This window comes from Lipotes vexillifer, unplaced genomic scaffold (assembly GCF_000442215.2).
Source record: "Lipotes vexillifer unplaced genomic scaffold, Lipotes_vexillifer_v1.1 scaffold611, whole genome shotgun sequence".
Lineage (NCBI taxonomy): Eukaryota > Metazoa > Chordata > Mammalia > Artiodactyla > Lipotidae > Lipotes > Lipotes vexillifer.
The window spans coordinates 2,222,128-2,245,374 of NW_006785619.1; the positions used below are offsets into that span (position 1 = coordinate 2,222,128).

Consider the following 23,247-nt stretch of genomic DNA (forward strand, 5'->3'; position numbering starts at 1 on the left):
CAACCCCGTGTCCCCTGCATCGGCAGGCGGACTCTCAACCACTGCGCCACCAGGGAAGCCCTTATGTCCTTATTTTAATGTAATCATCTCCTTAAAGGCCCCATCTCCAAGATAGGTCCTTTACCAAGATGTCTCCCAATACAGCCCCGTTCCAAGGTTCTGGGGTTCGGGCTTCAGCACATGAATGGGGTGGGGGGAGACACAGTTCAGCCCACAGCAAGCAGGATTTGGGCGCAAGGAGGATGCCAGCCGCATCTCCCAGCTCTGACTCGTGTGATGGGTGTTTGGGCCGGGGGGAGTGGGGATCGTTTGAAGGAAGTGAACCCTCTCCACTGGAGAGGGAAGCAGTCGGCTGGCGACGGTTCAGGTACTGCCAGGTGGTCAATACCCGCTGATGAATGCAAACAGGGGAGCCAAGGAAAAAGCTCCCGGAAGAAAGGCTGTCTCAGGGTCGGGCAGTGGAGGAGGGGGCAGCTGGGGGGACGGGGTCTCCGGCGCCCCTCCTGACTCCGCTCCTGACCCGCGTCCCTGTCTCCCGTAGCCTGTAACTGCAACCTTCACGCCCGGCGATGCCGCTTCAACATGGAGCTTTACAAGCTGTCGGGGCGCAAGAGCGGAGGCGTCTGCCTCAACTGTCGCCACAACACGGCCGGCCGCCACTGCCACTACTGCAAGGAGGGCTACTACCGCGACCTGGGCAAGCCCATCACCCACCGCAAGGCCTGCAAAGGTAGGCGGGGAGGGCCTGGGCCGCCCCTCCCCCCTTCTCCTCCGGTGTTTCTTTTTTCTAGTCCCCACGCTGAGATCATCTCGCGCACGCACGCACGCCTCCCAGGTATCTGGGGGTGTAAGTCGGAACAAAGGGGCAGTGGAGAAACGGCTCCGGGAGAAGAAAGGAGGTGGGGTCCCCGCGAGGGTGCAGGGCTCCCGGGCCCCGCCCCGCCCCCTCCGTCGGCACAGGTGTGCCGCATACCACAGGGCGGGGGTCATGTTCAACGGGCTTACCGTCGGCACAAAGGACTCTCTTTCACCAAAACCAAGCAGATGCATTTCTTTGGATGTGTGCGCACCGCTCCCCCCGCCTCCAGCCCCCAACACTCACACAGATGCGCACCTTCACTGTGATGTCGGCAACTGGGGGGCTGGGGGGGGCGGGGCTCAGAAGGAACATTTAATCCACCTGCAAATAGTTTCACTTCTCAGGACAAAAAATTAAAGGGAGATGGGGGACTCTATTTTTTGTTCACTGAAGCAAGCAGTAATGTTTTAACTTTCTGCTGTTTGTTTTCTCCCACTAACAAAAATGAAGCGATGGTCAGATGACTCAGAGGAATTGATGAAATGCCAGGGAATTTAGTGACATTGGGGGAGGGGAGAAGTGCTCTCCCCCCACCCCCATTTGCTTTTGGGAATTCCAGGAACCAGGACTCGCCGGGTACAAAACGTGAGGCCTAGCGCCACGGCTTCCTGTGAGCATGGCTTTCCGAGAACATATTTATCTCCTAGGGCTCTTGGGCCACAAGCCAGCATGGCTGGGGTCCTCACATGGGCCTGTAAAGACCCTGACGCCGGAGAGACACAAGCCATGGGAGACTTAGGCCCAGATGATGAGCTGCAACAGGGAAACCCTCCTATGGCCACTGCTTAGCCTTGGATGAAGCCAAAGTATCATCCTCTTAACAGGAAATCCACCAGATGTTGGGCACTTGTGTGCAGGACCGATTACATAATTCGTGGGCCCCGGTGCAAAATGAAAATACGGGGCTTCTTGTTCAGGAATTGCTGAGAATTTCAAAATGGCAAGCAGAGTTTCAGCCAAGAGCGTGCCCTTCCGAGTGTGGGGTCCATGAGCCGGCCCTGCTTGTACAGGACGCTGTTCTCCAAAAAACAGGTTCCCAGTCTGTCTCCTCCTAGAGAAATCCCTTGGATTCCAAATGAGCAGGGATGAATAGGATGGCTTCCAACACACAAGCAAGCTCTCCTTCCAGATCCGTGGGCTTAAGGCTGCCTCTGGTGGTTGCCGAGAGAAATTTAAGCGTAAAGGTAGCTGGGCTGTTTCCACATTAAAAAACAACTGATCAGGTGAGAATCCCCCAGGAGACTTTGAGCAGGGACTGAGAAAGTGACCTGGGCAAAGGGAATCCAAGAAACATCTACGGTGGCAGGAAGGCAGGGGCACCATGGAAGGAAGGCTTTGGGTTTTCAGAGAATGTAGTTGGAAGGTAGCCAACGCCTTGTGCCCAAGTGTTTGTTGTCTCTCTTCTACTGAAGAAACTGAAGTCAGGGTCTTGTAAACAACTGGTTGCACATAGATTTCGTGGGGATTTGGCCAAGAAAATTTAATCAACAGGGGCCAGTCGGGTGGGCAGCCCTGTGCCCGCGGATGAGAAGGTCTGGGCTGTGTCTGGAAAGGCAGTGGTCACTTCCTGCCATACCAGTTTCTTCTGTCAGAGCAGGAAAGGCATGTCCCCTGGAGAGTCAGGAAGGAGCAGGGCCTTGGTCATCTTGCCATCTGCCTGCTCTCTCTTTCCTCTGTTGCCGTGGGGAGGGATGAGGGCCGTGTGTGGCCCTTCACTGCTGGCAGCCAGCTGTCAGGAGGCCACGGGGTCCTGGGAACCTGCAGATCATCCTCCAGGGCTCTGCCACTCTACTTAAATGATGTGGAGCTGCCGTCTTCCTTTGCTGGTTTCTAGGAGGGACAGATGCAGGCAGATGAGGGTGTGGTCCTGTCTTATTTCAAATGCTTTGGCCAGCCTCGGTGTCTGGATCCTTTCTCCCAGCCCTGGACAGCAACTGCTTTGGTGGTAACGCTAGGAGAAGAACCCATGGAAGAGGAGAAAATGTAAGGATGGAATCTGCTCAGAAGGACACTTGCTTATCCTTCTGGGGAAATGTGGCAGGAAAGGGTGGGACTCTCAGTGCCTACTGATTGGTGAGGAAAGACAGTGCTTCAAGGATTCTGCCTCCTGATTGGTGAGGCAGAGCATTGCCTGAAGGGCCCTGCTTTGTGATTGGTGAGAACATACAATGCCTGAAAGATCTGCTCTCTGATTGGTGAGAAGAAGAATGTGACCTGAAAGGTCTTGCCGTTTCATTGGCGAGCGAAGTCATCTGTTGAAAGTTCCAGATCTTTCCCCTCGGCTCTTTTTTTCCTGGTGTCACCCCCTTAGGGGCTGTGGGAAGTTTGAAGCCACAGTTCCCCCACCAAAGGAAGACCCTGAGATCTTGGTGGGAACCAGCTGTAGGAGTTCAGATGACGGCAGGGGGATGTGAACCCTTGAGATCTTCAGAAAGGCATCTCTCGCATCACCCCGCCCCCGAGGAGTCCACTGTCTTGTCTTCCCAGGGCCGGCTGGTGTAAGGAAATGGTTCCCTTAGTGGAAGCATTTAGTCCCAGCATGCTTTGCTCTCAGGGGCTTCCAAAATCATGGAGATGTGGAGTCACCCCCAGCCCTGGCCCCATTGTAGCTCTCGGGTGAAGGCTGCACTTCTTTGCTCTGTTTCAGATGCATTTCATGGGGGAAATGGGACAACCAGCAGTGCCTCTTGACTCAAGTTGGCCGTTGACCTGAGGGTGCTTGGGAATGGCTATTGGGGCCCCTTTACCCCCGCCCCCGCCCCGACTTCCCAGGGTCTGGGAGGAGCCCCGGGCAGGGGCTGAGGCCACCCATCCACTGCTGGTGATTGGCTGACTCCCAACCTTGTTCAGCTGAGAGCAGGGTGGACCCAGACAAGGACAGCTTGGAGCAAGGCTATTTCATCCCAAACATCATTTTGCCGTTCCCCAATTTGGGAAGTTTCATAGCAACAAATTTGCCGGGTACTTTTTCCCCTCCCCTAGCTTACCAGACTGGGGCTGGCAGGGCCGGTGCACACAAAGGGCTGTAATCAACATGCCCAGGGAGCAGGCGGCTGCACTCTCCGCTATTCAGCGCGATTTCACAGCACTGGGAAGGCCTCATTATGGCGTGGGCTGTTGTCCTATACAAAGTCAGACGAGATGAATTTCTCCCCTTTCTCTGCAAAAGGGTGTGTGAATGATACTCGTTCTGGAATCTGTCAAAAGATAGGCGGTTTTGTTTACCATTTGTCTTCTTTATGGACTTGGGGGCCCTTTCTCTTTAGAGCCGGCAAAGAAGACGTTACCATTTAACCATTTCAGCCATGCCTCCCTTTAAACGATATTAATTTATCGTCTCCCCAAACCATCTGTGATGGATAAAGACATTCCAGGAGTCTCCCGTGAACCGAATTGTGATGAGAATGAAGAAATTACCCACTGCATCTAGCGCCCCCGCTCAGAGTGGCCCGCTTCTTTCCCTCGCTGACCTGCCCCCTTCAAGTCCACAGTCACCATGGCTTATCGCAGGCTTCTAAGAAGGTGCCTGAGTCCTCAGAAGATGCGGGTGGCAGTGGGCAGAAGCCCAAGATGGTCCACACCAGCTTTGCCAGGGCTTGCTTGCCGCTCCCATCCACCCCTGTTTCTTCCAGCAGCTCTGCCAAGGGTTGGGGAGGAATCGAGCATTTTGGGCCACGCCCTGGCCTCCCCAACCACTCTGATGTGTAGCCAAGGCTTAGAACCAGGGCGGTGGGAGAAAAAGAAATGAGTACAGTGACCTGCTCTTGTGTTGAGAAAGGGAATATTCACAGGTGACCTAGGATTTATTCTTTAGAGGGGAGAGCCTTATGTTTTAATGGCTCTCCTGATGAAAACTGGGCAGAGGGGGTGTGTGTGTTTAAAATTGTGAAAATTTAAATCTTGCTGGTAAGGCTAGGAGCTTAGTTATACAGTCTGATGCTCCAGTGTCCAGATGAAGGCTGGGGTTGGACAGTCATTACTGCTTCATAGTGTGTGTGTGTGTGTGTGTGTGTGTGTGTGTGTGTACATGTGTGTTTGTCTAGATCTGGTGGTCTGAGGATTTAGTCACTGCACAGCTAGGAACCTGGGACCTCCACCCCTTCCTGACTCTAAGCTAGTGTCCATGCAGCGGACAAAAGCCTAAAAGCCTCAGAGATGCCCTTTCGATGTGTGAGCTCCTCGTCACATTTCCTTTTCCTAGCATCATCTTGGGAGGTACAGGGAAAAGGCTTGGTCATCTTGGCAGGAAGGTTCTCAGTGGCTGGAGTGGCTCCCAGCTTAGAGGGCAGGGACCACAAAGCCAGCACCCATGGGGAGAGAGACAGAGGAGAGGAAATCCTCATGGAAGGGCTCAGCTCCAGCTGTGGCCTGTGTTGGTGCAGCCTTCCTTGTTCTCTGGGAACGTGGGGGTCAGAATCCTGATCTCCAGATTTGCTCCAGGCTCAAAGCCCGGAGAGCATCACGCAAGTCATGGGACCTCCCTGGACCTCAGTCTCCTCATCTATGAAATCATATTCAGATTTACGGTCTCTGAGCCCCATACGGCTTTGACATTCCACATAACACATCCTCTTTTTTTAAAAAAAAATCATAAATTAAAAAAAAATTATGGGTCCCTGATCCAATAGGACAATGTCTTGTGTAAGTGAAGTTTGTGACCTGGGAACTTGGAAAAGCTGGCAGAGCCAGGAAATCGGGTGGAGGTTGTTTTCTCCTAATGTCTTTACAAATGAAGAGAGTCTCCCATCTTGTGACTTGGCCCTTGCGGTGCCCTGCTCTGAAGTGGGGTCTTTCAGGCCCAGCCCTCCGTCTCATTCCCCTGGGCCTACTTGGCCAGTTTCTTCACCTCCCTGAGTGTCAGTCTCCTTGTCTCTGAAGTTGCTCTCATCCTGATTTTACATGAACTCTCCTAGAGGACCCCCGGGGTCCCCGGTCTGAACAGAAAAGCCTCCTGATGTTTGCAGGTCCCCAGTTAACAGGGACATTTTTTGTGTGTGTGTGTGTGTGGTACGCGGGCCTCTCACTGTTGTGGCCTCTCCCGTTGCGGAGCAACAGGCTCCGGACGCGCAGGCTCAGCGGCCATGGCTCACGGGCCCAGCCGCTCCGCGGCATGTGGGATCCTCCCGGACCGGGGCATGAACCCATGTCCCCTGCATCGGCAGGCGGACTCTCAACCACTGCGCCACCAGGGAAGCCCTAACAGGGGCATTTTACTTGGGAAATACCTTCTGCTACCAGAAGAGCAGCAGGTTACCCCAGCCACAGGCTAGGGATGAAGAGCTTTTAAAAGCATGGAACTTGGAGTTATTGAGACCAGGGTTCAGATTCCACCTCAAGGCAAGGTATTTAGTCTTTGGTGCCTCAGTTTTCCCATCTGAAAATGGGGATAATAATAGTCCCTCCTCCCTCCTAGGGTTATGGTGTCGATTAAATGAGATGATGCAGAGGAGGTCCGCAGCACATGGCGTGCACGCCATACTGGTGAGCTGTTATGATTATTAGTACAAGCGGAGAAAAAGAGAGTAACCAGAGCCCCTGCCATTGCCAGTGTGCACACCAAGTGGATGGAGACCATTCCTTTGGCTCCCCGTGGCCTTAGTTCTTTCGGTGAGTGTGGTGCACAGGACAGCTGGCTCCTCTCACCTGAGAGTCTCAGCCCCGGGACACATGCACTTGAAGACCGATTCCCACCAGACTGGGTGGGGCCCCAGGCATTCGCCCTAACACGCCGTTGCACACCCTTGATAAAGGATTTACACGCTTAGGGAGCAAAATTGACAAACGACTGGAACGGCAGAGATGGGTGCCCGGCAGCCAGCAGGCAGAGGCCCTGAGCAGAGAAGGTGGGGAAGGCCTGTGTGCATCCAGACTGCTGCTAAGAAAGACCTGCAGCATCTGAGGGGCTCCCGATGGGTCTGGGGCTGAAAGGTGGATGCGAGGCCCGAACTGGTCCTCATTGTTGGTCATCAGGTGCTCCAGCACCTCCCCCACTGCATTGTCCAGCAGCCCCTGCCCGCCTACCTGAGCCTGTGCATGCAGACCACACACGCACGCACGCACGCGCGCGCGGAATGACCTGTAGGACCTGTGCCTTTCGCCTCAGCTGTAAATCAGGTGCAGGAAGACTAAAGTTAACTAGATCACGGAGGGTCGTAATCCAGTTTGGGATGATGGGGCTCCCCCTTTCCACTTGCTGCCGTCTGCACCTTGATCCAAAAGAGAGGTCGTGCAGCTTGAAACGTTTCTTCTTTTGTGCCTCGTTAGCAACTGCTGGGAGAAAGAAAAGCAGAGCCTCGGAGGAGGCGGACCCAGACAGCTGAGATGAAGCTTGTGGATTAATCTGTGGATTTAAATTATCCTCGCCCCCTCATTAGCACGGAGAATTTAGGAGTGGGGAGTGACCTCGGTTGTGAGGGGAAGGTCTTTGCTTTGTGCCCCTCCTACTTTCCTCCAGAGTCACAAGGTCCGTGAAACGGCCTCTTCCCCACGGAGAGGGTGGCACATTGGCCCTGAGCGTGTGCGTTGATTCAGCCCATGTTCATGGATCGCCTGCTCCATGTGGAACTGGGGGTACGGTGGTGACCAGGACAGACACGTGCCCCTGGAGCTTGTGTTCTGGAGGGAGGTTGATGATAGAGAAGAAAAAGTAAGCAGAGGATGATTACAGATTGTGGTGAGGTATATGGAGGAAATAAATAAGGTGGAAGGAGAGAGTGTAAACTGGCGGCAGGGGAGGGGAGGGGAGGGGGAAGCTGCTCTACAGGGCATCCCGGGAGGACCTCTGGGGATGGGATGGACTTTGAGATGAGACCTGGGGTGTGAGGAACAAACAGCCAGGGGGGCACTGAGGGAGGAGCAGTACCATTGCCTGGAAGCAGGTAAGGGTTCGAGGGCTCTCTGTCAGAAGAGAGGCGACGAGGGCAGAGAGGAGGGGGCCCGTTCCAAGAGCAGTGGGTGCCACTGGAGGGCTGAGGATCAAGTGACTGGAGCGATGCGTCTGGCTTACCTTGTAAGAAGCTCCTGCTGTGAGACATGCCGCAGATGGGAGAAAACATTTGTGCATCGCATATCCGACCAAGGACTTGAATGCAGGCTGTGTGGAGGACTCTCAGAACTCCACGATAAGACAACAGACCACTGAGCTAGAAAGGGGCAGAATACTTGAACAGCTACTTAGCAAAGGTCCAGGGATGGCAAATAAATATCCAAACCGTCATTTGTCTGCATTAGTGAAATGCAGATTAAAACCACAGCGAGATGCCACTACCCGCCCATTAGAATGTTGAAAATAAAAAGTCCTGACAGTCCCAAGCACTGGTGCGGGTGTGTAGCAACCGGAACTCTCACACACGGCTGGGGAATTCAGAATGGCACAGCTGCTCCGGAAAACATTTGTCAGTGTCTTACAAAGTTAAGCATAGACCTGCCGTAATACTCAGCAATGCCTCCCCTAGGTATTTATCCCAGACAAACGAAATCTGTGTTCACACCAAAACCTGCACATGGATGTTGATAACAGTGTTATTCGCAACTGCCAAAAACTGGAAACAACCCAACTATGCTTCAGTGCGTGAATGGACAGCCAGTGGTGCACCCGTACCGTGAAATCCGACTCAGCAATGCAAATGAACGCGCAGTTGACTGACACAGCAACATGGACGCATCTCAAATTCATTGGGTGTAAAGGAGGCCAATCTCAAAAGATTACCTACTGTATGACCTCACCTAACATACAGTAGTACCTCCATATATTTTACATATGGTACATCCCAGAATAAGATGGTCTGAAAAGCTGTAGGGACCGAGAATAGATTCTGGGCTGCCAGGAGTAGGGACGGGGGGGCTCACTGCAAAGGAGGATCACAGGGGATGCTTGGGCTGTTCTGTGTCCTGAGTGTGGTAGTGGCTACAGGACCCTGTGCATGTGATAAAGCCCGTAGGACTGGACACCACAGAAAGCGAACTTGACCGTGTGTGAATGAAATGCTGCTGATGATGGTGATGACGAGTTACTTCCGTAGGGCTCTGTGATGCTGACTTTGGACCTCCTGGTCCCCTGTCTCCCATTCCTCATGGCTCTGAGCTCACAAAGGGACCAGTCCCCCTGGGGTCAGCATTCATTCCTCCTCCCTGCCCCGCCCCCAGCCCGCCTCTCCGAGCCCCACCCACTGTCTGCACCTTAGCCGAGGCCCTTCCCTTCCGGAGTCCCCAGCCATCTCGGCCAGCCTCCACGTTGCTCTTCTCGGGGTCCATCCTCCTTACCCTACTGGGGAGCGGAGAATACCCCTTAGTGCCTGACATGTGTCCTTCCCCCAAGCGCCACCTCTGGGGTGGGGGGGGGGTCCTACCAGGCTTCCCCAAAGAGGCCCAGCACACATGCAAGAGACATGGGAAGCCTTTGGATCTGAACTTGATTTTCTCTGAAGATTCTGGCCCTTTCTGTCTTCACGCACAAACCCTCACCGGCACAGAGCACGCTGCTCTCCCTTCCCCTCCCCCCACCTCTCCCACCCCCCACCTCCCCCCACAGCAGCAGGAGCTCAGCCCGGTCCATGTAACAGGGCCCCGCCTGCCCCCGCTTTCTTTGTGGATGGTGTCCAGGTACACAGACAAGTGTCACTCCAAGCAGAGAAGGGTGTTTCACCCTAACCCAGTGCCACGGGCAGAGGAGGACCTTGGGCCTATAGGCTGTAGACCTTGGAGTCCCAGGGACCCCCTGTCTGTCTCTAACGATGCTCACTGACGGCAGTGTCCCCGATTCAGGGCCGGGCGGTTTCTCTCCCTGACACACTCCTCTGCAGCCCCGAGGCCTTGTGGGCACTGGAAGGGGCGTTTCCGTCAGACCCTGGCTGGGAAGGGCTGCATCCAGCCCCTGGCGTTTGGCACTTTCCTCTTAAAGGCCGGGAATGGCAGGCTCCCCGCACGCATGGGGCGGGCGAGGATGAGGCCTCCCATGGGTAGGGCCCCTGGAGAAGCTCACGGTGCAGCCTCGCTCCTCTGACCCGGTGCCGGCCTCCCGCTCAGCCCGGGCACCCAGCACGCTCCCCGCCTGAGGCCTGCGTGGGCCGCCCTTTTGCAGATGGCCCTCAGGTTGATGCGTCAGTGAGGAACTGTTGTGGGATCTGAGCTGGGAGGGACCCTAGCCGTCACGGAAGTCCTGATATCTGCTCTGCCGGCCTGCTGGGGTGTCAGGGGCCCTCAGAGATGCGGCCTACCTGGAGAAAGCTTCCATCCCCCAGCAGAGGCAGCGACTTCCACAGGGGAGCCGAGGCGTGAAAGGGCCCCCAGGCTGGTTGGTTGAGTGGCAGGACAGTCTGCCTTCTCCTGAGGCCCGGGACGCGCCTGGGCAGAGCCCCTTGGGAAGAAGACGCTTTCCTGAGGCTGAACACAAGCTGTGAGTGTGCACAGGGGCCCAGAACAATGTACCACAGGCCTGGAGCTTAAACAACAGACATTTATTTCTCACTGTTCTGGAGGTTGGAAGTACAAGACCAAGGTGGCCGCAGGGCTGCTTCCTTCTGAGGCCTCTCCTTGGCTTGAAGACGGCCGTCTTCTCCCTGTGTCCTCATGTGGCCTTCCCTCTGGGTGTGTCTGTGTTCTCATCTCCTCTTCTTATGAGGACACCAGTCATGCTGGATTGAGGCCCACTCCAGTGACTGAATTTTACCTTAATCACCTCTTTAAAGAGCCTGTCTGTGAGTACAGTCACATCCTGAGGGACTGGGGTTAGGACTCCAACATTTGAATTCTTGGGGGGGACATCATTCAGTTCATAACACGAGTTCACAACTGGCTGGAGGCCTGGGTGGTGGCCGTGAAGACATCTGAGGTGAGGTTTGGTGCTGCGGTTGTTTTCTCTCCCGCTCCTGTCTGGAGCTGCTCCAGAGGGTCTGGGTGCCAGGCCCACTACCGTCTCCTCCACACGCATGTGTCCTGGGATCACTGCCATTTGAGGGCCCCTGGAGCCGGGTCCTCAGGAAAAGCAGGTAGATGTCCTGATAGGAACACAGGATGGGTTTCCAGAGCCAGGGCTTGAGCTGCAGTGGAGAGGGGCCAGCCCCAGGCATGCCTCTCTTCTTGATGGGAGCTGTGGGCCTTCAAGGGTCCAGGACAGAGAGTGTCGGAGAGAGCAGGAAAGGCAGCTGCTCGGGACCAGCAACGAGGGATCAGAGCTGAGAGGGACCCTGGCCATCACGGGGACCCTGATAACTGCTCCACCGGCCTGCCTTCCAGGTCAGCTTTGCAGGGGCTCTTGGCAACCGTGGTACACTTCTCGTAGCTGACGACCCGAATATCAGAGAGGAGATTCTAGCCCAGTGCAGCAGGTCATGGTGTTGGGTGGGGTGGCCCATGGGTGTGGAGGCAGGGCCTGGTGTGTGCCTGGCAGCAGGAGCACTTTCCTAGACCCCTGGGCCAGGTCACTGCAATGGACTGTGGCAGTCGGGGTGACGGGCCCAGGGGACAGCCCACTGCCCTGGATCTTAGCCTGTTGAGTTGGAAGCAACCTTAGTGCAAGTTATAGACCTCCTGCCTTAGAGATGAGTCACCCGAGGCTCAGAAAGAGTGAGGCACTAGCTCAGGGTCACACAGCATTACTGGCAGGGCAGGGTCTCTTGACACTCATCTGAAACCATCTGTGTGTCCTGAGCTGTCCGTTGACCCAGAGCAAGGACAGTCTGTCGTCTCCTCTGCGCCGGGAGGCCTTCCAGCCCATGTGTTCGAGAGAAACATAATCCAGCCGCCTTCTCAGGGCCCTGGGCTTCCGCTTGGTCTCACCTTCCTCTTCATGGAAAAACCCTCCGGTAGATTGTTTCCCAGGACCAGGTGCTGCCTGCCGCGTGCACACGGGTGACCTGCCGGGTAAGGGCCTGACCTCCTCTGTAAAGGAGTTGCTGACTTCCCAGGAAACGGGAGTCACCAAATGGGCTTCTCGTGGCAGAAGACATTCTGACCCAGACCTCGTTCTCGGAAGAATCAGAGAGGCTCTCGCTTTGTCCCCTTATCCAGACCCCCTGCCAAGGAAGAGACTTCCACTTGCCTCACATCTGCATCCTCCCAGCTCAGCTCGTCCCCATCCGCTCCCCTGCCCACTGTGGTGCTGTGTGTGCGTGTGTGCGTGCCTGAGAGCCTGTAGGAATCTATGTGTGTTTGTGTGTCTGGGTGTGTTTGGGGGTTGTAGGGATATGGCAGGATCCCTTTGGCTTTATCTCCCTAAGGACCAGGGCTGGGGCCTCCTATGTGGGCAGCTCAGGCCCGCTTCCTATGACACTGCTAGCTGGATTCCCTGGTCCAAGGCTATAGAGGACCCTCTGTGGGCTGTTGGCATCCATCAGTTCTCTTCACACCTTGAAGCTCACCCTTCTTTGCACAGAGGGTATAACTTAGGCTTTCCTTATTCATGGGCTTTTGGGAAAAGTCTTTACTTTGGGGCCGTTTAGCTCGGAATTGAGAATGAGTGCAATGCAAGTCTCTGTGTTGGGACTGCATTCGGCTGCACGTAAGGGATGTCACCTGGCCTGGGTTTTAACAGGGAAGTGTGTATGTCTCCTTGCAGAACAAGAAGCGCAGAAGGGCAGTCTAGAGTGTGAGGGCCCTCGGTGACGTGCTCAGAGGTCAGGCGCTTTCTGTCTCCCGGTCCGTGCCCTCCTCTGTATGGTCTTACTGATTTCACAGGCTGATGTGAGGGCCAGAAGCATTACATACAGGAGAGTGGATGTGCTCAGGTGTTCCCAGGCGTCCAGGTGGCAGGCCGGTGCTGCAGGAGCGCTCCACCCCTGGGGATGGTCCCACCACCCTGGAGGTGACCTGAGTAGCCTCCTGAGGCCCCCCACCCTGTGGGACCCTGCTGGCTTCTCTTCCTGGAACAGTGATTTTCGATGAAGCACAGTCAGCCTGCTGCCTCTGTGAGACCAAGGGCCAGTCGGTCAGCGTCTTTGCGGAATCCTGGGAGAAAGATGTGGAAACCACACAGCGAAGCGCCCGAAGGATGGCCCTAAGGATGTGCCTGCTCCATGAAGCAGACGTTCTGCCTTGCCATCACCCAGGGTGGCCCGCAGCTCTGCTGACCTCAGCTGGTGCCCGGCAGCCCACCAGCCTGGGGGGTTAAGGAGTCACCAGCTTCGAAGGGCCTCGGGTGAGGGCGATGCACGCTGCTCCCCCCAGATTCTGCTCCGGGCTGGCTCCTGCCTCAGTAAAGACGACCTGGGCCTGCGGGTGACTTGGCTCTGACCCTCCAGGGACCAAGCAGCCTTTGGTGATCTCCCAGCCAAGTCCAAGGCCCAGAAGTTACTGGCACGCAGCTGTGCTCTGTCAGCACGGAGGGGAGGACGTTTTGGCCCGGGTTTTAGGACTACCAGCAGGCTTGCGAGGCCGACCAAGCGAGGTCAGCTGGCAGGAGCCTCGGGACTCCACATCTGCCTGGTGCCCACAGCCGCGGCAGGGGCTTGGGACGCCAGGGTCCTGTGCTGTGGCCCTCTGCTGTCGCCAGGCCAGCTCAGAGACGCTGTCCGTGCCCCGTCACCCTTCCCATCACAGGGATGGATCTGAGGTCAGAGGTCGTCTCCCACCTTCCGGGAGAAGAAAAAACCGGTAGGAAACGAACTTGCATGTAGCGTAGATTTTAGACAGGTTTCTAACAGAAGGGTTTGCTGCTGTCTACAGGGGCAGGATTGGGACAGTTCCACGTCCTCCCCCAGGCCTGTGGTCCCTGCCGTGCTCTCACCTGACACGGAGCACCCCGCTCCCAGAGTTTCCACAGGCTCTCACGTGTCCGGACACAACTTTGACAAACGATTCCTCCCATACCTCTCCTTTCGCCCTCCCCACTCCTTTCTCTTGCTAATTCTTCTCAGCCACGCCTGGCTTCCCTGGGGAGGGAGGGGGAGTGGGGAGGGCAAGGGGCGCCCCAGGGATCCGGGGAGAACTTCGGCCTCCTTCATCCTGCGCCCACTTCCCTGCCCGCGCTGAGTCCACCGCCTAGGTCCAGGGAGGCAGGTGACCTGTGTCTGCAGGTCCCACAGTTCTTGCCCGAGCATTGTGGAGTTGGTGGCAATCTTACTCCACTAGCTGACGTAGCAAGACACCACAGACCGGTGACTTCGACAACAGGTATTTCTCACAGTTTTGGAGGCAGAGAAGCCCAAGATCGATGTGCCTGCAGATTTAGTGTCTGACGACAGTTGCTCCCTGGTTTGCAGACCACTACTGCCTTCTTGCTGTGTAGAGAGATATCTCGTCTCCTTCCTTTTCTCATAAGGGTGCTAATCCCATCATGACCTCATCTAAACCTAATTACCGGACTTCCCTGGTGGCGCAGTGGTTAAGAATCTGCCTGCCGATGCAGGGGACACGGGTTCAAGCCCTGGTCCAGGAAGATCCCACATGCCGCGGAGCAACTAAGCCCGTGCGCCACAGCTGCTGAGCCTGTGCTCTGGAGCCCACGTGCCGCAACTACTGAAGCCCGCACGCCTAGAGCCCGTGCTCCGCAACAAGAGAAACCACCACTGCGGTGAGAAGCCCGCGCACGAAGAGTAGCCCCTGCTCAGTGCAACTAGAGAAGGCCCGCACGCAGCGATGAAGACCCAAAGCGACCAAAAATAAATAAATACTTTTTAAAATAAAATAAATAAATAAACCTAATTACCTCCCAAGGGAAGGGCCCACCTCCTAATGCCATCACATTGAGAGTTAGGGCTTCAACATATGGATCTGCAGGTGGGGACACAGCCATTCAGTCCATAATAGGGGGGATGTTCCCTCCAACTCCTCTGGCCATTTCATCACTGGGATGGGGTCCTTGGAACACAGGGAGGGAGCCTCAGGGTGCAGCGTGATAGGGTGGGCAATCCCAGCTCTTTAGCCCGTTCCAAATTAGGAGGAGGGGTGTGGGGTACAGCAGCGGCTGGCCTAAGAATCAGGGCCTTACGGCACCTCCCAGCTTGGCCATTCCCTTTCCGCAAGGTCCTGGGGGTTCCTTCACCTTCGAGTCTTCGCATTTAATCGGGGTCTTTACATGATCGCTGTGACTCTTCCTAGCGCTACAGTTGATGGGCTTTGTGATCCAGAAGCCTGTGTCTCAGACTCTGCCTGGCTGCAAATCAGGGTGAATGGACAGAGCAGAGTGGAGGCCGCAGCCTTGGAGGGAGGTCACACCCCCTCGGTCACACCCCCTCGGTGACTCCCTGGCCTGGCAAACCCCGGGGCTCCATCACGCCCCACACTCTGTCCCTCCCACCCAGAGGGTCAGGAGCTGGCTGGGGCAGAGGAGTGACAGGGCACAAAGCAGCCTGTGAGGGGCAGGCGTACCCCCAGTTCTGACTCCTGCACTCACGCTCAGCCCGTGGGCTGTGTACACCTTCCGGGGCTTCGGAAGGGCTCCCCCACTTCACCCTTGCCCCCCAGGCGGTCCTTTCAAGTCGGCCCCTTCTGATTCTCATTCCCCTGTTTCCAGGTAGGCAGGTGGTCAGGCATCGGAGCTTCTGGAATGTGTGCGGGCTTAGCTCCCCCAGCCCTGCTCTTCCCCTGGGATGGGGTCCGGGGCGCCACTGGGTGGGGAGTACCCTGGGGGGAGGGTGTGCTCTGGCCATTCCCACGCCCACCCCCACCTCTGACCCCCCTGTCGTGTGTTCTCCACAGCCTGCGATTGCCACCCTGTGGGCGCCGCTGGCAAAACCTGCAACCAGACCACGGGCCAGTGCCCCTGCAAGGATGGTGTGACCGGCATCACCTGCAACCGCTGTGCCAAGGGCTACCAACAGAGCCGCTCCCCCATCGCCCCCTGCATAAGTATGCCAGGGCACCCTCCTCCTGCAGGCTGGGGTCGGGTGCGGGCTCGGGGCTTGGGGGCCCTTCCCGGACATGGGTCACCCGCATCCAGTGGGGGTAGTGCTCCCTGAGGTGGCCCTCTGCGCTTGGGGAGCCCGTGTGAGACCCCCAAGGCTGCGGGGGTGTCCGCAGAGCCAGCCCATTTGTGGCTCTCTGTCCTGAAAAGACAGTCTCCTGCTCCCAGGGTGTGGGGTGAGGGGGGGAAGGAAGCCGCTCTCCTCAGCCCAGGTCCTGTTCCCATGTTCCACCTTGACCCTGGGCCTGGGCCTGGGTTGGGGGGCCTGGGTCAGGGGCTGCCACTGCTGCTGCGGGAATTCCAGGATCCCCAGCCCCTGACAGATTCAGAACTGAAAGGATGGACTCCACAAGGCCTTTGAGAGAAGGCGGCACGGCTCCCATGCGCCCTTTGGAAGGGTGGTAGCACTCCATGAGGGTCCTAGAGGCCCTGGCAGGCCAGCTGTCAGCCCCTTAGTTGCTGGAACTTGAGGCGGGGCGTGAGTAAGATGGGGGGGGGGGTCGCTCAGGAGCCTTGGCTCGGAAGAGTTTTAACATCTTACAACTGGTAGGATTGCACAGGTGTTATGAGCTGGATTAGCCCTGGATGGAAGTCAGGCCTGGTTGGGTGCTGGCCCCTGGCCTCAGCCTCGTTGATTCCATTGCAGGGCTGACCCGCACCCGGAAAGGAGGGGGAAGAACGCGTGAATCCTAGCCTACTAGGCAGACACCAAGGATAAGGCTTTTTTTCTGGAGCAGGGGTTAGCACACTCTGCTCGGGGATTTGGCCCACTGCCTGTTTTTATGTGGCTCGCTGGGGTTTTGGGTTTTTTGTTAACCTTTTTAAAATGATTGAAACAGAAATTAAAAGACTGCTAGTTTATGACATGAGAAAATGATACGAAAGGAAAAGTTCAGTGTCCATAAATAAAGTTTTATGGGACCGGCCGTGCCCACTTGTGCCCGTGCTACCTGTGGCGGCTTTGGGGCTCTAACGGCAGAATTGAGTAGTTGCAACAGAGACCCTACGACCTGCAGGGCCTAAAATCTTTGCGAGCTGGCCCTGGGCAGGAGAAGTCGGCCAACCCCTGCTTGAGGTTTTCCAGCGTCCTGTAGCTCTGGGTGGGCACAGGGTTCTCAGGTCAGGCACAAGGGGCTTGGAACAAACAACGTGAGGCAGAAGCAGGAGGGTGGGGACCCCTCAGCCCGGCAGCTGCTTGGGGTTCTTGGAGTGACCCCCTAGATCTTGCAGGGAATGTTCTCACACCGGGCAGGAGGCTTAAACCCCCAACACCTCAGCTGCCCGACTTGAGTGCGGCCTCACGTCCAGGACACGACGAGCCGTGTGGGTTCCAGCAGCTTTTCTGACCAGTTTCTACATCAGGAGATGTTTCCTTGTTGGCAGGGGTCCAGTAACAGCGGATAACCTACATTCAAGCCATGGGAAATTGAGCTTGTATCCATCCAGGGCAGAGAAGGTTGAAATGAGTTTTCAAGACATCTAATTGTCAGGGTCTCACAGCTTGCAAGAGTCTTTCTTTTCCGTCCATCCAGAAAGCTGCAAGGTGAACATTTTTAGAAAGCTGGGAGGAAATTAGCACCACCATCTGGGCTTATGAAAACATGAAGGAAGCAAGTGAGGTGTCCCTTTTAAAGGGAGTCAGGAGCTGTTGGGTTTCCCAGAAATGGCTGAAACCAACATTTCAAATCCCCCAGGGGGAAAGGCCTTGAAATGGAGCTGATGTTTCAGAATTAGGGACAGAAACCTTGGGAGACTGGAACTGTCACTTTCCAACATGCTCTGTACCATCTCCCTTCCTCTCGCAAAGGGCAGGCTGATGCTGGGGAAAGCATTCCCACCAAGGACCTGAAGACCCGGCTCTCCATCCTGGGATTTCTGTGAGCTCTTTCTGCCGGCATCAGGCTACAGGTGCCCAGGCAGTGCCTTGGACACTTGTGTCTGATTCGCAACAGCTCTGGGAGCCCCGGGGCCCTCTGCTCACGTCCCAGAGCCAGGCCTAAGGAGCTGGGCTTGGGCAGCCAGGGTGCCTCCATGGCCACTGGCCCCAGCCCCATTCCTGGACTTGTAAGATTAGGCTGGGCTGTCTGGATTTCCCTCTGGAATGTTCCTGCTGGGCCAGGTAGCTCATGAAGGCTCAGAGAGGGCCTGCTAGGAGGCCCGGCTTCTTAATGAGCTGCTGTGACGGGGCACCTGTGGCTTGTTGTCGCGGATAAAATCACCCGAGAGCAAGACTTGACTCCGAATTGAGGGCTGGGTCTCCTGCCTGTTCCTTCTGAAGGTGCAGAGGCTGTGGCTTCTGTGGGTGACCCTCACGTTTGCCCCCAGCCCCGGGTGTTCCATCTCAACCCCCCAAGCCTCAGATTGCAGCTAATCTAGACTCTGGGGGTCTGAGGGAGGTCTTACCCCTAATAGATGGTGGCCAGAATCAGTGGGATTCGTGGAGGCCTCTGTGACCCCCTGTTCACATGGTCACTCAGCAGGGGAGGTGAGCCCCTGTCCCTCAGGGACTTCCGGTTCGTGGTTTGGCCTCGTCTAGAAAGAGGAAGCCGGAGACGTGAAGCCTGCGTCTTCCCGGAGTCTGGCTGAAGTTCCTCACCTTTTCTGAGCACCGGGCGGGAGCTTGTAGAGAAGCTAGTTGCCGTTCTAGGTAGGAGAGGAATGGTCACAAAAAAGCACATGCTTCTGTCAGGCCCTGCGGTCTTCTGTACTGTCAGTCTTCTCTGCCCGCCGAGAAAATGCCTTAGCTTGTGAGATGCGAGATGTGAGCCCGGGGGAACTTGGGCCAGGGGTGCAGTCCCCTCTCTGCACATGGAAGACACCTCCCAGCCCCTCACATGCCAACCCTGCCATGGATCCCCTTCCCCACCAGTGAGTCAAGGTCAGACCGGGCCACGCAGCCCCATCGTGATGAGCAGGGGGCCTGGGGACCCCTCTCTCTGCCCCAGGGGCCGAAGTGAGTCAACAACATGCAGACAGCAGAGAGGTCAGGGTCCTGCCTTCCCCTCTCTCCTGTCCCTGCCAGGCAGAGGGACGGCTTCCAGAAGAGAACAGGTAGGGTGCCCGGGCCCTCACGCCGGCTTTCCCTTCCTCCCTGACCATCCTCTCCTGGGGCGAGGAGTGGGGCTGGGAGGGAGGGCCCAGGAAGGTTGGGAGGAGTCTGCACTGTGTTCTTTCTTCTGTAACATGTTCTTATTGTTTCCCCTTCCTCCCATCCTGAACCCCACACAGAGATCCCCGTGGCACCGCCGACCACTGCAGCCAGCAGCGTGGAAGAGCCCGAAGGTAGGCTTCCCCCTTTGCTGCTTTCCTGCTTTTGCCATGGGGTGGGGTGGGGCCTGGGGAAGGGGGTTAGAGGGGCCAGACTCTTCTGAACCAGCATCGGGGTGCTGGTTGGTATGAGTGGTACCCCTGGGCTGGACTGAGGATGATGGAGCCACAGGGCATTTTTCTGCGATGTCCCTTCCAAGAATGGTGCCTAAGGCTAGCCTGTCTCCCAAGCCTGGGACCCTCAAAGCCACATTCCTCTTGCTCAGCCAGCGAGGGTAAGAAGCTGCCTTCCAGCCCAGGGCCACCTGAGCTGGGGGTGACTCCTTTCAGGGTTGCAGAGAAGGAAGGAGACGGGTGGTGGGGATGAAAAACGCATTCTAGAGCATTGGGGTCCACAAACATAATTGGGGGGAGGGCATGAATTGGGACAGGAAGAGACTCACCCCCTCACTGTCCCTTCCTTCTAACTGAAATCAAGAGTTTCCTGGAAAAAAAGAAAAAAAAGACTTTCCTGTTGGTCCAGTGCTTAGGAGTCCGCACTTCCACTGCAGGGGGTGTGGGTTCGATCCCTGGTCGAGGAACTAAGATCCTGCGTGCTGTGTGGTGCGACCTAAAAAAAAAAAAAAAAGAGTTTCCTTTATTGCAAAGATGGGCCACAAACCATAGCCGGGCCAGCAACATCAGTGATGTGGCCACCAGCAGAAATCCCAGCCGTTTTCACATCACGTTAGAGTTGGTGCAGCTATCATGGAATAGTATTACTCTCACTAAATTGCTTCAGAATGATGGAAGTTACCAGACCTGCTGCTAGATCCTGATTTATAATCATTAATAAAGAAACACATACATTACGTAACTGTACCCTAAACCTGGGGTTTTGGAAATATTTGGGTTAAGTGTATTTCAGTATTGATTAGTTTCCTTTGTAGTCCTATGGATTTTATTTCTGCATTTAAAAACATTACTGTGAGAAAGTAAAAATGTCACTGTGACGTCCGTGGACGTCACCAGTCCTTGGTACAAGAAGGGTCACCCAGTCCTGGCTTTGGGTACAGAGAGGGCTCGGAGCCTGGCTGGAGGGGGCACCAGGAGAGCAGGCCATGCTGTACCCAGCGCCCTGGGCCTGTGGTCACATGGGGCTTTTGTGTACTGGTACTTGGAGTGGGAATGGGGGGCAGGAAGGGTGACAGTGGGGCCCTGCAGGGACATCAGTGTCAGCTCTGGGAACCCCTTTGCTCCTCCCCAGATCCACCTGTTGGGGAGGTCTGTGCACCCATGTGGTCACCTGAATAGTTTTTCAATTTTTATTTTTGGCTACGTGGCACAGCCTGCAGGATCTTAGTTCCCTGACCAGGGATCGAACCCGCGCCCCCTGCAGTGGAAGTGCAGAGTCTTAAGCCACTGGGCCGCCAGGGAAGTCCCCACCTGAATATATTAGAATAGACTGGATTTTTTTTTGAATATTGGCCATGCCCTGGGAACTTGAGAGAAAACGGATTCAGAACTTGGATGTGCACCATCACCAAACAGCCCTCAAAGAGGAAAGGACAGAAAATTTCAGGGAGTGCTGGAGGCTACACCGGGGAAAACCAAAGATATTTTGGTCTTGGGTTGTTGGGCAGGGTCTTCTGCGGTCACCTTTGGTTGAGCCCCGGGGGACACTTACAGGAGAAATAGTGCTGGGAAGGGGATGAAGGAAGCAGCATGACAGGTGCCTGGGAGGCAGGATGAGGAAGCTCTTTGGTAAAAACACAATAAAAGGAACAGCCCAGTTAGTTCAGCTCTCTGGTAGAGCAGTTTTGAAGCGAGAAGACACTTCCAGTTAATGTAGTCGCGATTCTCGCTTCCTTGCTGTGACATGAGTCCCATCAGAACTCACCGGGGCTGAGAACGCAGCTCATCCAAGGACAAGGCGTATCTTCACCCTCTCTCTCTCTCACCTCCCATCTTTCTGGTCCTTGCAACCTTGCCTTCAGGTTTCTTGCAGTGGTTTTGGCTTTTTCCTTCCACCTTAGAAATGGGCAAATGGAAACAACAATAGAGGAGAAGCAAGAAACAACTCATGAGATTTCTGTACGCACCACAAGAAGCTGGTGTAAAACATGCAACGATCTCCGCTCAACCAGACAAAAGATTCCTGGGCAACTAACAAACACTTGTAGCATTTTTCTTTGAAAAGTCTCTGTCAACTCTCAGTTACCTCCTTTTGATTTTGTCACTGTTTATTTCCTTTCTTCTTTCTGGAAGTTTAAAAACATGGTTTAAATGGATGCAAACAGGAAATGAACACCCTTTAACAAAGTGCTTTCTCCACAGAGGGGCTAAGTGAGCAGGTGTGATGCTTGCTGGGATGCTGTGTCCTTGGCCGGACCCTTTGTGACCTTCTCTGGGTCTCCGAATGGTCAGAATCTGTGATGCTTTTTCTGGAGAACTCGGGCCAGGTCTAGACTGCGGGCGCTGGGACTCTGGGGTCTGCCACCACAAAGAGGCCCTGCTCTCCTCATCTCAGCAGGAGGGACGCTGTGGGCAGGAGGCCAGGGGGCCCCCTGGGAAGCGGGGCCTGGGAGCTCAGTATTTCCAAGCCTGTCGATGCTTGCAGTGTTTGAATAGGGAAGGCCTCCGTGCTGGGCCGCCTGAGAAAAGCTTGTTTACTTTTGCCTGCGGAACAGAGGAGAATTAATAAGCCAAGAATTTGTCCTGAAAGCTGATGGACATAACCTCACCCTGAACCCATCCCCTTGAAGGGCCAGCTCACTCCGGGAATGCTGTCCACCTGCTCGCTAAGCTGGCTGGTACCCCGTCTTGGGGCAGGGAGGCAAGGAACCCTGGGGCCAGGAGGGAGATGGGGCAACTGACTCTAAACCTAGCTACTTGTGGTTGTAGAGACCTCCACCACCTGCCTTCCCTTGCCCTGCATCAACTCCGAGGTAGCTGTCGGAGTTTGGTTTGTGGGGGGCATATTGTTTGGTTTGTGGGGACCCCTTGGTTTAGCAGCAGTACCGTCTTGGAGCCGGGAGATCTGGGGTTGATTCTCCCCTGGCTGTGAAGCCTTGGACAGAGCAAAGACTTCTCTTTTCTGCTTCCTTGAAAGATGACGGGGTGGGACCAAGGGGCCTGGGCCCTCCCCACCCTGCTTCTCCTGGGAGGACTGAACTTCTGCTAATAAGCTTTCTTTTTCCTTGTAAATGCCTGCTTGCGCCCCTCCCCCCGCTGCTGACCGGCTTCTTCCACGGGCCTTGCAGGTCCTCCTGAGCAGAGGCCCGCAGGTAAACAGTTAACACCTGGCTGGGGCGGGGCCTGATGTATAGCATTTGCTGCTTTCCCTGGTGTAAATGGCTCCCACGTGGGAGCCCACGTGAGCCTCCCCCGGAGACGGAATGTAGAAGGCGTGAGGGAGGAAGGGCCGCTTCTGAGCGCGGCCAGAAAGCTGTTGACTTCAGTTGGCCTCCTGGGCTGGAAGGGGCACGGCTGTCGCTCGAGTGGAAGCTGGACCCGGGATGCAGGTACGAGAGCGAACAACCGGCTCCTCTCCGCCGCCCGCACCTGGGTCTGGGGGCCACCCTCCGGCCCAGTTGCACTCATCCCCTTTGGGGCCCCGAGTGGTGCCCTTTGCCAGTTGCTCCAGTGGTCCGGCGGGGGGTGGGGGTGGCTTCTGAGCCCCCCCGGCAGCCGTTCGGGGGAGCCTGGCGGCTGAACCCACGGGAGCTGCCCCGCCTTAGGTGCTCCCACCTCTGGTGGCCTCGCAGCACCTCCATGTTTTTCATGGAAGACAATTGGGTTTTTATAGACCTGCCGCTGGGTAAGCTTGGATTGTTCTCGTTTTAGGCTTTGGTTTTCCAGGGTAGGGGGTAGCTTGGGTGAGTAGAGGAGGCGAGCTGGTAAGAGTTGAACGCGGTACTGGCCGAGTGTTCGGGCGGTGGGGGGGGAAGGGCACCGAACTGGGAGTTCTGCCTGAACTTGTTTCCCCTGTGAGCCGGGGTCATGATAACCCTGCTGTGTACGGTTGTTGTGGGGATTAAATGAGATGCTCTGGGTAAAGCCTTAGGTTCGGTGGCGGGCTTATCCTAAGTGCGCAGTAAAAAAGCAATGGAGGGGGCTTCCCTGGTGGCGCAGTGGTTGAGAGTCCGCCTGCCGATGCAGGGGACACGGGTTCGTGCCCCGGTCCGGGAGGATCCCACATGCCGCGGAGCGGCTGGGCCCGTGAGCCATGGCCGCTGAGCCTGCGCGTCCGGAGCCTGTGCTCCGCAGCGGGAGAGGCCACAACAGCGAGAGGCCCGCGTAC

General features: G+C 56.1%; 1 protein-coding gene across 2 annotated transcripts in view; it reads left to right on the top strand.

The window, feature by feature from the left end:
- The window catches only part of NTN1 (netrin 1), a 213,678-nt gene that overhangs the window by 142,706 nt on the left and 47,725 nt on the right, over window positions 1-23,247 (top strand). For both annotated transcript variants that reach the window (XM_007457834.1, XM_007457833.1), the window contains 3 exons: window positions 542-730; window positions 15,494-15,643; window positions 18,927-18,980. In XM_007457834.1, coding sequence (XP_007457896.1) covers window positions 542-730; window positions 15,494-15,643; window positions 18,927-18,980 — 393 coding nt within the window. The remainder of the gene's footprint in view (window positions 1-541; window positions 731-15,493; window positions 15,644-18,926; window positions 18,981-23,247) is intronic.